Source organism: Grus americana, chromosome 2 (assembly GCF_028858705.1).
Source record: "Grus americana isolate bGruAme1 chromosome 2, bGruAme1.mat, whole genome shotgun sequence".
NCBI lineage: Eukaryota > Metazoa > Chordata > Aves > Gruiformes > Gruidae > Grus > Grus americana.
This window is the reverse complement of record NC_072853.1, coordinates 163,399,213-163,413,102: the sequence shown is the minus strand read 5'-3', so window position 1 is coordinate 163,413,102 and position 13,890 is coordinate 163,399,213. Positions and strand designations below refer to the sequence as shown.

General features: G+C 46.8%; 1 protein-coding gene across 7 annotated transcripts in view; it reads right to left on the bottom strand.

Moving 5' to 3' along the window:
• Positions 1–935: 935 nt before the first annotated feature.
• The window catches only part of XIRP1 (xin actin binding repeat containing 1), a 34,030-nt gene continuing 21,075 nt past the window's right edge, over positions 936–13,890 (bottom strand). For 5 of the 7 annotated variants that reach the window (XM_054817428.1, XM_054817426.1, XM_054817430.1 and 2 more), the window contains 3 exons: positions 12,697–12,857; positions 11,039–11,092; positions 936–9,590 (listed from right to left, as the gene is read on the bottom strand). In XM_054817428.1, coding sequence (XP_054673403.1) covers positions 1,899–9,590; positions 11,039–11,092; positions 12,697–12,857 — 7,907 coding nt within the window. In that variant the 3' untranslated portion in view covers positions 936–1,898. Of the gene's footprint in view, positions 9,591–9,719; positions 9,817–11,038; positions 11,093–12,696; positions 12,858–13,890 lie in introns of those variants that run through there. The other 2 variants (XM_054817432.1, XM_054817433.1) reach the window with 2 other exon arrangements.

The following is a 13,890-nucleotide window of genomic DNA, read 5'->3' as shown; positions in this document are numbered from 1 at the left end:
TATGTGCCTGCTTTTCTGGGGGGTTGAAACAGAACTTCTACTTGGTCTACAACACCTTGAACAAGGTATTGTATGATGTCAGATGTTATTTGCTATTTAAAAACCTATCTATGGACTCAGGGATATGAAGTGGTAGATGCTGAAACAGTCCCTTCCTCCCCAGTGTCCTGCTTTTCAGTCATCAATGTGAGTTCTTTACCCTCAGAGGAAAAAAGAAAATATTAACCACAACATCTTACTGAAACGCGATGTTTTTTTGAGTGGTGTTACTGTCCCCTTCTGCAGAAAGGTAAACTGATGCACTGAGAGATAAGGTGGCTTGCTGTAGACCAGCCAGAAGGTCTACAGTTAGACCTAGGGGTCAGTAGCCTGAGTCTGAGCCAGGTGGTAGGACACAGCTCCCTGAGAAACCATCCAGTCACTCTGTAGGCTCCTCACCTCCTCCCACACCTGGAGCAAATCCCGTGCTCTCTTGCCTCATTCCCAAACTGAGGCCAACCAGTGATGTGAGTTGAGGCCAGCACTGAGCAACAGCTGGTTCATCAACTGCCTCTCCTTGTAAGGCTTATGGAGGCACAAGACCTCAGCTGCCTTCTTATGTGGAAGAAATGGGTACAGGCAAGTGTTCAGACCTTTCTTGGTGTATACATCCTACCCAGAGTTCTGCATTGGGTGGTGTATGTCACCCTGGACTCAAATCAGTTTTCAGACACGAGTATGAATTCTACTTGCCACACGGCTGTTAATCCATCCACATAGTAAAGAAGCTGTAAACTAAATCCCTCTAGTGATTTATAGTGCTCTCAATGTGTGATTCAGATGGTTCATTGAGAGATGATTTTGAGGTACTTTGAAAAGAAACAAGCACTCAACAAAAGAAATTCAACCAGACCAAAATATTTTTAGAGGTAATGTTTACCTTCAGAACGCAGCAATAAAAGTTAAAAAAAAAAAAAAGAAAAAGCCACAGAATATCTAAAATCTTGAGTTGAGAATGTACAAAACAAAGTCATAATAAGAAAATTGATTTACAAAGTCTCCAAATGAATTTAAACAGTAAACATATATGAAAGCATGGAAAATCTAAAATAAGGTTTTTGTATATATTGAATAATAAATTACAATTCTAAAAATAAAGAAAGGAAAGCAGTAACCATTCTGACTCAAGTAGAGAATCTTTCATAGCATCTTTCTTTGAGGGAACAGCACTGATAATAGCTGTAGATCTTGGCTTGACAATTTTCAGTAGCATTGAGTACTTTCCAGGAACAGAAAAATAAACTGATAAATACCTCACCCAATCCCAATAGTGACAGCAATTTGACTTTTTTTTTCCTTTTATTTTCTTAATGGCTAAGAGAAAACCTATCCAACCCACCCATTGATATGAGCATGTGTATATATGTGTGTTTAGGATGCCCTTCTTGGAAAGTCTGTATTGAAATTAGAAAAAGAAGATAGCATAAAGGTGTTTTTGTTTGCCAATGACCAGATTGGTTCGTTCTTTAATTGATCCTACCTATCCTTTCTTCTGCATTAATTCAGAGAATCCCAATATACCACACTCCCCAACTTCCCCCACCAAAACACTCTAGGGGGAAGAAGCTACCCTATGGTGCCCATGGATGGATTTTTCCCTTGTGCTTCTAACAGTGTCAGGGCTCTGGGTTGTGGTGCAGCACCAAGTCCGTTGGGTTGGCCAGGTGAAGGCTGTTGTCCTCCAGTGTCAAGGCAGACCTCATTTGTCCTGTCTGTATGCAAACACCAAGATGATGACCCTGAGAAGTCCTTAGGGTGTAGATGAATCCCTGTGTGTAATGTGGATAAACTAGGAGATGTTTTTATTGTGGATTTTCTTTTTTTGTCTTATACAGTTCTCTCTTGCTCTCCAGAATCTCCTATTTCTTTGGCTTGGAGTTGCCGAAGGTGACAAAGACCACGCCTGGCTCCTGAAAACTGCCATTGGTGTGGAAGTCTTCACCTGGACTCTTCAGGTACCTCCGAAACACAGGTAAGGCAGAAACCTCATATTGGGGATGAGAGACTGCATTGCATGTGGAAGATGTTTGTGTCTCAGATTGCTTGGTGACTGTGGTGGACGAAGTGATGATTTTGTTTCCAAACTGGTCCATTTCCTCATACTGCTCCATGACAGTTCGGGTGGCTCCATAGAGCTTTGACCCGTCAGGCCCTGTCTGGAGCTCCAGGATGCTTTTCTGCCTTCGTGGATTTTGCGGGCTGGGGACATTCAGGGAGCAGTAGTCTGAAAAGCCTGCTTTCATCCCACAGTGGCAGCTGCCTTTGGAGGTGTCTGGAGGGCACCTCTCTTTCTCACTGATCTGATGGTTGGCATTGCCAAGAGTGTGCTGCTTCACTGAGCTTAGCCCAGCTTTTGTTTGCATAGGTTCTGGTCTCTTCTCAAAGGGGGTCATGTCATGCCCAGCAGAACCTGCTGATGGATGGTTAAAGGAGCTAAAGCTGTCCTGAGCAAAAGCATCCTTCTTTCCTGGAGTGTCAAGACAGTCTGGTGAAGTGACATCCCAGGGAGAGTGTGCTGTCTTTGGTGATTCTGCTGTTTTCCTGGCAGCAGACTCAATGGAGATGTAGGAAGGTGAGGAAGGAGAGCTGACGCGAGATTGAACGAGGCGGGGGACCTCAAGCTCTGCCTTGGTTACCTCGGTCTTTTCTGCCACCTTTGCACCCCCCACAGGTGCTGCCTCCCCTGTCTCCAGTGTGGTTCCCTCCTGCTTGGCTTTGCTTGAGACAATACTGATTTTACGGATATTGCTGCTGCTCACAGAGCTTTGGGTGTTCCCCAGAGACTCCTTGAACAGCCCTGAGAGCCCAGCGATGTCTGACTCAGACTTGAGACTAGAGACAGAATAAAGGGCTTTCCTGATGGCTTCCTCGATGTCCAGGAGCCGGGCAAGTGTCTGCTCCTTCAGGTGGATGATCTCAGCACTTGCTCGCTCCAGGTCCTCGAAAACCAGCTCCACCGAGGAGACACTGTCAGTGTCCTCCTTTGCCAGTGTCTCAGCCCTATCCTGTTGCTTGGCCTGGTGGTCCTTCTGATGAACAACCCAGTCAGGGACCTTCTCAAAGAAGCTCTTCAGAGCTTTCACGTCCACTTTGCTTGTCTCCTCCTCAAACTCCTTCACCCGAGTCAATATCTCTTGCAGCTGCTCCTGTCTCCTGAGGTTCTCAAAGATCTCCATAGCCTCCTTGACATTGCCTTTCATGATCTCCTCTTTGTGTACTGACAGCCTCTTCCGACGCTCATCTTCTGTTTCTCTCTTAGGTTTTTCTCTCATAACAACTGCTGGCTTCTCCTGGCCAGGTGTCTCTGCATCTCCATCAGGACATTTCAATTGCCCACTACTCCCCTGCTGTTGCTTCTCAAAGTTTATTGGCTGTTGATGGAAGGACATTGAATGGCACATTTGCCTCCTCTCATTCACCTGCTGCATGACTCTCTGCCTGTCCCATGATCCATAAGAATTAGACACACTTTCCCTTTCCACCTTGGATGAGGCATTTTGTGCAACGTCATCTCCTCTCTTTGGAGGAATGGTGTGGCCCACAGGGGAGGTGCTTGGCTCAGTCTGTCCTGGCACATTAAGTGTCTGTGCTCCACCAGGACAGGTTGGATGTGATACCGAAGAGCATCCATTCTTGTCTTGGCACAGCTCTATATGCCTCTGAACCACCTCACCTGGGCATCGCCTTGGAGCTGCTGCTTTCCCACTTATCATTCCCTGCTCGACTTCAAAAGTAACCACTCCATTTTTTATTGGCTTCAAAGTCTTAGCACTGTCTGATTCCACCTTTCCTTGTCCTCCTTTGCTTGCCTTGTACCTTTCCTCTGCCATTTGAAGAGGGGTTTTGGCAGTGTTTCTTGGCAGCTTTCTCTCAGGGCTCATACCCTGAACTGTGACAGGCTTGTCCACAGATGTCTCCAAGGTGCAGCATTTTGCCTGAACCTCCCCATGGCCTGATTGTTCACATACTTCCATGCAGCTTAATCCCAGCTCTGTGGGGGGAGGCTTTGGCTTGCTGATCTCCCTAAGGCCTGGAGGTTTTGGAGGTAGGGGTGGAGGGATGGGTTTGGTTGATCTGCTTGTGCTGTTATTTGCAGAGGCAGAATGTGCCTCGTGTAAGAGATGCTCGGGTTTTGGAGGGGGAATGGGTTTTTTCCTCAGTGGGGCAGTAATTTCTGGTTTTGGAGAAGTCCTGGGCTTCTCTGCAGGACTCTGATCACTGGGTTTGCAGGACAGAGAAGGGAGGGCAGGAAGAGGGGTCTGGAGTGGTGCAGAACATCCTGGGGCTTCATCTTTGCTGGTTGGTAGTGGAAGGGCACCTTCTCTTGTTGCTTTAGTTGAGGGTGGGCAATGCTCTGCTTTCATCACAGCAACTGAGGGAGGAGGAGGAAAGTCATTATCAGCCTGCGACCCTGAAGCCACTACAGCTGTCTGGTTACTAACGACTTGAGTCTCATTTTTCTTTTTACACACAGAATAGGACTGCCCTGCATTTCTGTATATCATAGCGGCTTTAAAATCCCCTCTGGAGACATTAACGTTAGACTTTTCCAGCGACTGAAGTGTGGCTTTTAAATTACCTCGGACAACGTCCTCCTTTTCTACCAGGCGCTGTTCTGTGGCGGCACTTTGCAGTGCTCTGATAGCTGTCTGTACATCCCCTCTGATAATAACATCTCTTTCTTCTTGCACTGATTGCTCTTTGTAATCAGACTCAACAAAAGGGTTTATATAGGTTTTCACGGGTGTGGCAGTATAAAGGCCATCCTTAATGCTAAAATCTCTACTAGGCACAACTTGGCTTTCCTGGCTCAACAGTTGTCCTCCCTGTACTTCCTCTGAAGCACTGACCTTTTTGTGTGATGTTATGCTCTTCTGAGACATGCTTGTGTGGGTCTTGGATGCCTCCTGGACTCTAGAGGTGGCGGTCCTGATGGCAGTGCTGGTGCTCTCCTGCGTGGTGGATGCAGAGTCTTGTTGACGTACGGTTGACTGAAGGGTCACTGTCCCCTGTGTGCTGGCTGCCTGCTGCCTGCAGGCCATGTGGACTTCCTCTCTGTTCCTCTGTAGCTTGCTCTGAACATGGTGTTGAATGTTTTTTGCTTCTGCTGTTGCTAGCCTCAGGCTTTGCATTGCAGTCTGAAGATCACTCCCAAGAGCCTTTTCTTCTGGCTGCGTCTGGCTGGCTTCCCCAGTCACCGAACTCTGCTGTTTCCTAGCCATTTCTCCCCTCTGAGCAGTCACTTGGGTTGGAAATTTGCCTTGCATCATAGCTTTGGGTTCCTTCAAACTGGTAGTGCTGGCTGCTTCTTTCTCTGCCTTCTTGCTGACATCTGCAACCCTTTGAATTGACTTTGTAGTCACTTTAAGCCCTCCTGAAAGAATTTCTTCCTTTCCCATCACTGTGGGCAGGGGCTTCCCAAGACATTGCACTGTGGTGCCTGTCACACCTGCTGCATGCACAGCCTCTCTCTCTAATCCACCCTCTTTGCCCATGCTTTCACATGTGAATACTTTTTTTGCTCCCTCCATAGCCCCTGGCTCACTCTCTGCAACTACTTTCTCTATTTGTTCTTTATTTGGTAAGATATGCATCTTAGCCCCCTGCAAAACCTGTGGGGCACTCTCACCTTCCCCCTGCTCTGCTTGGGAAGAGATGAGGGACTGTATCTCTGATTCCTGCTGGAGATTCTTCAGATAGTTTAGATCTCCCTTCTCAATGCAGCTTGCAAAAAGCTGGACATTTCCCCTCTCATTGTCCTCACGCTTAACAGTTGCTGTTGTTTTCTGCTCCTGAGAAGAAGCCAACAGGTTCCCTATTGTTGACTTCACATCCCCCTTGACAACTTTCTGCTGGACAGAATGGAACAGAAGGGAGTAGAGAGTCATCTTCACTGATCCTGACTTTGTCTCTTGTAAGACCATCCCCTTTTTGATGGAAGCATCTTGACTGAGGAGACCCTGTAAAGCCTTAGCTACATTTCCACTCAAGTCCTCTTTGCCTTTAACAGCTTCACTCTGGTCCAGTAGCTGCAACGGGCTTACTTTGATCTTGCCCTCTCTATCTTCCTCCACCAGCACACTCTGTGCTTCCACGTTGGTTCTGTGCAGGAGCTGCAGCATGATCCTTTGCAGATGGCCTCCCACAACCTCCTCTTTCAGGATATCTGGAGCACCTGGGCTGCTGAGCTGGTACTTCACCATCTTCACACTCTCCATATCGTTGGCTTCAATGAGGATCCCATCATGCTGAATAGCCTGGCAAGTGCAAAGCATCTCTAAAGTCTCTTTCATGGTTCTTTCTTTCAGTTCTGTTTCTATATTACCTTCAGAAGCACTAAATTTATCCAAGGGTGTGCTCTCGAAGAGCCATGTTGTACTTTTCACATCTGCACGAGGGATCACTTCTTGGGCCCCAGCACTGGCTGTCACTTCTGGGTCCTTAAGGGTGTCCATTGGCTGGGTTTCAAACAACCATGTGCAGCGTTTTACATCCCCTTTCTGGCTGTCCTCTCTCTGCACTGTACTGATAGATGAGCCTCTCTCTGCATCCCCATACAGGGAGTCCACAGGCTGGTTTTCAAAAAGCCAAGTGGATGTCCTCACATCGCCCCGCTGAACATCACTGACACTGACCATCCTCACGTACTTCTTCTGGCCCACTTGCTGGGACTCAAAGAGCTTCTTGTTAGACTGAACATCTCCCTTCTGCACATCATCTACTGTTCTGGGCACAGACATCTTTCCCCCTGAGAAGGAGTCGAGAGGCTCTGTCTCAAACCTCCACCGGGCAGCCTGGACATCTCCTTTCTTGATGTCCTCTTGGGTGACAGCCCTAATCACAAACACCTCTTCTTCCTTCTTGATCTGATCCAGAGGCTTAGTTTCAAACAACCATCGTGCACCTTTCATATCACCTTTCATGATTTCTTCTTTCTGCACTGAGGTGACCTCATGGTATCCCCCCTCTTTGTCCTGGATAGCATATAAGGGTTGGCTTTCAAAGAGCATTGTGCAGGACTTGACATTGGCTTTGCTCATGGTGTCTTTTTGGATCTTCTGGAGCTCTGTCTCATCCACTTTGTCATGGATTTGGCCAAGGGAATAGGTCTCAAATACGAACCTTTTGCCCCCAACATCTCCCCCCTTGATATTCTTCTCTGGAGGGATTTCCTGGATGCCCTCAGAGCTGTCCTTCAGGGAGTCCATGGGGTAGTTCTCAAAGAGCCAAGTGAACTTGTGCACAGATCCAGCTTCAATTGTCCCATCATCCTTCTGGGATGTTGGTTTGGTGGCTGTATCCAAGGGCTTAGCTTCAAAGAACTCCTTCACTCTGGACACTTCCCCAGACTGTATCTCTACACGACTGGAGTACCGCATATTTTTCTTTCGGTCAGCTTCACTGATAACACTGCTGCCCAAGGGTTCAGTTTCAAATAGGTGCCGGACAGTTTTGACATCAACTCCCTGTAATTCATCCTGACTGTATGCCTTACTGACTTGTAAATACTGCTCTTCCTGGCCTTTCAGGGAGTCCAGGGGCCGAGTCTCAAACATCCATGTGTATGACTTCACATCAGCTTGGGGCACAATGCCATCCTCTTCCTGCTTCTTTTCAGCCTTCTCATACAGGGTGTGGATGGGCTGGGTCTCAAAAAGCCACCTGCAGGTCTTCACATCCCCCCGCTGGGAGATCTCCCGCTTCACCAAGGGATGCCCCTCACCTTGCATGGCTTGGTGATGAATGACATCCATGGGCTGAGTTTCAAAGAGCCACTTGGCTGTTCTGACATCACCAGCCACCACCTCTTGCTTTGTGATCCCCCGTATTATATCCACTTTCTTGGTGCTTTCATCAAACTGGTCCAGGGGCCTGGTTTCAAACATCCATTTGTAGTTCTTGACATCACCACTGATGATTTGCTCTCTGCTTACAGAGGTAACTTCATGGAAATTGCCAAAGCTATCCTTGATGGCATACAGAGGTGTTGTCTCAAACAAGATTTGGTTGGCTTTGACATTGCCAGCTGGAATCTTCTCCTCTTCTTTGGTGACAGGCTCAGCATCAGCCTGCTTAATGCTGTCTAAGGGGAGAGTCTCAAACAGGGTCTTGAAAGACTTCACATCCCCTTTCACTACCTCTTCCATGCTGGTGGCAGGAATTTCTTCCTCAAATGCCTTGGAGATGCTGCCAAATGGGCAGGTCTCAAAGACATGTTTTCTTTGCTTCACATCTCCCTTCTCCTCTGCTGAAAGCTCTACTTTCTTTAACTGTCCCACCTCAAAATTGTCTTTCAGGGTTTCCATTGGCTGGGTTTCGAATAGCCAGAGTGTAGATTTCACATCACCTCCAATGACTTGCTCTTTGGCTACAATGCTTTCTGAAGCTTCTCCTTTCAGAGAATCAAGAGTCTGGGTCTCAAAGAGCATTCGCTGCTTACTGACATCTGCCCCTGTGACAAAATCTGTTGAAGCCTTGAAATCCTGTTCTTCAACTGTGATTTCTCTGATGGCATCCAGAGGCTGAGTTTCAAATATCCACCTTGCTCCACTAACATCTGGCCTTCCAATTTCTTCCAGTGAAATCCCACGGATTATTTTAACTTTGGAAGTGTCCTTGTTGATGGTATCCAGGGGCTGAGTCTCAAACAGCCAGCGAGCCGTTCTGACTGCATTGCTCTGAATTTCTTCTCGGCAGACGGACTTGATTTCATGAATGTTCCCAGTCTTGTCTCTGATGGCACAGAGGGGGTCTGTTTGGAAGAGCCTGATAGTCTTCTTAACATCGCCTTTTAGCTCCTGGATTTCTGATTTGAGTTGCAGGATGCTCTTCTCCTCCACTGAGCAGCAGCGTCCTATAGCATCCAAGGACTGCGCTTCAAAAAGCTGTCTGGCACCTTTCACATCACCTCCCTGGACAGGTTCCTTGAGAACCGCCTCCTGCATTTCAGTTTCATCTGAATAGAGTTTGTTTAATGAGTCTAGTGGTTGGGTTTCAAACAGCCACCGGGCAGTATGCACATCCCCTCTGGCAAGGTCTGTTTCTGATACCTTTGTCGGTGTTGACAGACTGTCCCCATTGATTGACTGGCTTTCAAACTTCAGGGAGGTACTTTTCACATCCCCACCAGGAATGATCTCTTCTTCTGTCAGCTTCTTTGTGGCTTGATGGTCCCCAATGGAGTCAAGTGCCCAGTTCTCAAAGATCCAGCGCATGGACTGAACCTCTCCTGGAAGAACTTTGTCCAGATTCACAGATGCCTGTGCATTGGGATCTTCGGTATTAAGCATTTCTGCCAGGTCCTCAGTCACAGCTTCTTCCAAGTTCTTCCTGAGCTCAGGATGCATGTGTCTGTAGAGCCTCTTTAGCTCATTCACTTGACGCTGCTGGTAGAACTTGGAGAAGGCTTGCTTTGGAGGAGGCACAGGGAGTGGGTTGGGATCCTGGTTCCCCGGAATGATGACCTGGACTGAGCCAGGGGCAGGAGGGGGAGGTAAGTCATCTTCCATTTTCTTGATGGCAACTTTAGATGATTTCTGAGCCTCTGCCATCTTTAGGGAAACAGTTTTAAATGTCAGCATCATCTCTTACCCCCCAACCCCATGGCCATTAGTAGTGAGAACGGCAAAAGAAAAAGCCATCCAAACAAAGGAAATCCATGCGCCTACTGAGCTCCATACCTTTGGTTCAGTAGCACACAGCACTCCAAAGCATCACACCACTGCACACGCTCCAGGCTTGGTGTTAGCTCTGGTTCCACAGCAATGCGCTCTAAAGCAAGGTCTTAATCCAGGCATGTGTGGTGGTTAGTCTACAGTCCCCAGGATTCAGTCCAGCTACAGTGTAAGAGAGATGCCCGATTTGGACTGTGTCAGCAAGAGAGAGTGACCACAAAAATAACATGAAGAAGGCTTTCTTAGAGTAGCGAGCTAAAATTCTCCCTCCTGCTCCCAAATATTCAGGGCAGTGTGACGACCTGCAGAGAGTCTGGGAACATAGGATATGGGTGCAGGAGAAAGCCAAGGAGCTCATCGTGAAGAGGTCTCAAGAAGAAAATGGGGAGAGGAAACCAAACCAAAGTGCCAAACTGAGATGATGAGGATAGTCTATTTTTGGGTAGGCAGCTGGCATGGTGGGCTTTTGGTAGCACCATGGGCTGCCCACTGCACAGGAGTGAGGGCCTGGGGAAGGACATTTGTCTGACTGATGAGTTCTTCTGTTGGACTCACACCAGAGGTTGGGGTAACACCCATAGCTGAGGGCCAGCAAAATTAGACCTGTTTAGACTCAGTCAGCCTGAGCTCAGCTCAAATTCATAGTAGCATTGGTACAGAAGTGAACAGAGGGTACCATAACGATGGGGTGGACTGTGGTGGTTTAGCCTACCTTTGAGCCTCACTTTCTGCATTTTTTTCTCCTTAGCTTGGGAAACTTGGGCATCGAACGCCAAATTGAATACCTGCAACGTGTGCTGGCTTGGCATTTAACCAAAGGGAAGGTAGTGGGGCCTATAATCATTATCTAAAAGAGACTGTAATCCTGGTGGCTTCCCTTTCAGTAAACAGATCTGCTGACCCCTGGCATGCCTTTGGAGTTACGTCTGTAGAGTTATGCCTGGAATATTATTAGTTGTTGCTCAAAGCAATGGCACACAGTGTTATTTCACTCTGTTACACACAGATTTTTCTGGCTAAAAATAAGTATTGAACATTAGTAAAAAGAAAAAAAAAAGCAGAATACCAAAATCAGCATATTTTGCAGCAAGTGTAAAATGCAAATCTTTCACATGAACCAACATACTTTGAAAGCACTTTTAAAAATAAGGGTTTTTTTGAATCTGTGAAGAATTTCTGAATGTGGGGAAGGGCAATTGAGCAGCTGATAGCTATATTCAGTATGAAAGCGCTCCTCACTGCCTTGTGTGGGTATTTAAATCACATTCCACCACAGTCCACAAATATTTGGTTAGATAACAGTGCTTATCTTTAACATTTCTTACCTTGCTTTTTTTCTGGCTGTGGGGAGAGCGAATGGAGTTGTCCTTCACAGTACTCTGGAAAAGACACAAGGAGAAATGACATCAAACAGCATAGGAAGACAAGCTGTTATCTGTATATATATGTATCTGCTACAGAGACCTGAAAACCGTTACAGGTGAGGGTTTTTTGTTTGCTGGCAGTTCTGTACAGCTGGGAAAAATGATCTTATTCCAGGTTGATAAGAAATATATTTTTCCAAAAGCCTCAGTCAACACATGAAACCACAAACACATTTGTTTAGAGTTGGGGAAAAACAAAACAGGCACTGATTTCTCCAAAGTTTGATTTAGCCTATATTTTTGTTTATACTTTAATATTTTTAAAATAAAACTGATATACATTTGAAATCGCATAATGGATTGTGAAATTCATTGTTTTGAAATTGCTTTTCTTATTTTTAGCTCAGATTTCTATTTTTCCCAACCAGAACATCTTACTGGAATGAAGATTAATTAGAAGATTTCAGTTTAGTACAGATTCTGGTGAAGAGACATTTCTAGTGAAGAAATATTTCTCAGCATGCAGTATGGCCCATCGTACGCTGCCGAGCAGGACACACGGTCCTTGTGCATCCCAGTGCAAAGTGAGACCTGTGTGAGCACGGATCATGGGGCAGCCTTTACAGGATTCTAAACCTGCTTCATTGCAGGTAACTGGTTATAATTTTCCAATTACATTCTCCACTTATTTATGATCAGCTTGGGCTGCTTCAGTCTGGACTCCTCCATTACAGAGCCCTGATACACACTCGAGAAATTGCATCTCTGGCCAGGGACCCTGCAACAGGTTGGGAGTGGGAGGGAGCATGAGTAAGCCTGCGGGAAAGGTGCAGATGTGAAATCACATCTCACCTTACTCCTGGATCACCAGCGTAGCTGGGGAAATGGGAAAAATGTAGCTCAGTGCCTCATAACACTTAAAACCTGCATTATCCTATGGCCCAATGATTGGCCTGGAGTGGGTGATTAAATCCCTGGATCCCAGACCAAGGGCTATAAACAGAGGAACACAAGGAGGGTGCACTGTAAAATTATGCCTGACTATGACATATATGGACATATATACGTGCATGTGTTGGAATGGGTATAGCATGGAGGTGTGCGTGTTGCTGTGTGCTGTTTCCTCCATGGATGTGAACATGTGAATATATATGTGCAAACTGGAAATCTTATGTGTGAATAAACTGTGTGGGCTAGTGGATGTAGACGTGTGTGTGTGTATGTGTGTGCATGCGAGAATATAAAGTGTATATATGTGTGCGTGTGTGTATGTATATGTAGCATATACATTCTATCGGCACTTAGGGACATGGTTTAGTGATGAACTTGGCAGTGCTAGGTTTACAGTTGGATGATCTTAAAGATCTTTTCCAACCTAAATGATTCTATGATATACATACCAGCACCTCTGATCACTTTTATACAATATTTGCAAATGGCAAGGGAAAGCTGGTCATTTTGGGGAAAAAAGAAAAAAAAAAAAAAAAAAAAAAAAAGCAGCTACATTTTTCCAGATTTACCAAACCAGACATGTTCTCTCTCACCCTCTTACAGCCACTTGCTGGGACAGGACATTGTTGGGATGCCGCTGGGGGAGGATGGTGATGTGCAGTGCTTACCGGCTGTGCGGGGCTGCTGGCGTGAGCAGCAGCAGCAGCTGTCTGGGAGAGATAGAGAGCCGACAGCTCCTTCACGGAGGGCGCAGAGAACCTCCCTTGTCCTTGGTGAAGTATGCGGCTAGTGTTGTCTGATATGTCTAAAAATGACCGCGTCCTCTCATCTGAAACAGGGACAGACATGCGTGGTGAGCTATGTGCCAAAGACTCGAGGGTATGGACAGCCTGGAGCGCAAGCATCGCTTACCGAGGACTCTGCCAAGTGCCTCCACCGTGTGCACACCGATTCCCCTGGCAGCCTCTGCCCTGGTCCCCCCAAAACATAACATCACGCGCTTTTGGTTCAGGGAGAAAACATGGACATTTCCACCTCTTTCATGGCTGAAACAGACTTTGAGCCTGGATGAGAATAACACATCGGGCAGTGACCTGATGCCACCATACTGCCAGCGGAGCACAGACACCCATCCTCACATCCCCGGACAAGGCCATCACCAAACAGGAGTAAGTCAGAAGATGTGAAGGAGCTTCGCGTATTCAACCAGTTCTCACTTTTTTTTTGCTCTGTGCTCACATCGCTCTCCCATCAACGTGCAGTTACACCCATTTATCTTTACCTCTCCCCTGGGAACTTGTTTCAGGGAACTAGAAGATGAAGAGGCTACGAGACCTGCCCAAGGATGCAGCAGGGAGTCTTTGGCAGAGCCAGAGGACCAAACCCTGCTCTTAGTTTAGAGATCTGATATTTTGAGATGCACTAACTCCCATGGGGCACCCACTGGGGCCTAGCAAGGCATTACTGAGATATTAAAGATATTCAGCATTCAGATGCCTCCCATGGAGATACAGCTGAGGATGTCCCTGTCTGGTTCATGGAGAAATGGCTACTCTGGGAGGAGGAGATCTATTAGCCAGACCTCCTGAGGGGTGCCCAGAGGGACTGGATGGTTGGAGCGGTCATGCACTTTTGGATGATGCTCAGACCACACTCCCTCATTCCCATCCATTGCACTCCACCCTCCTTGGTCCTCGTCCACCTAAACAGCAGAGACTTCCTCTCCCTCTGCAAATGAGAGCTGTGTCCGTCCCCAGAGAGAGGTTCATATCGAAACTGATGGCTCTAATGCAGATGGGTTCACTTTTCAAAGAAAGAGGCAACTCCAAATTCTAGCTAAGGAATTTCTTTTTGCATTGCTC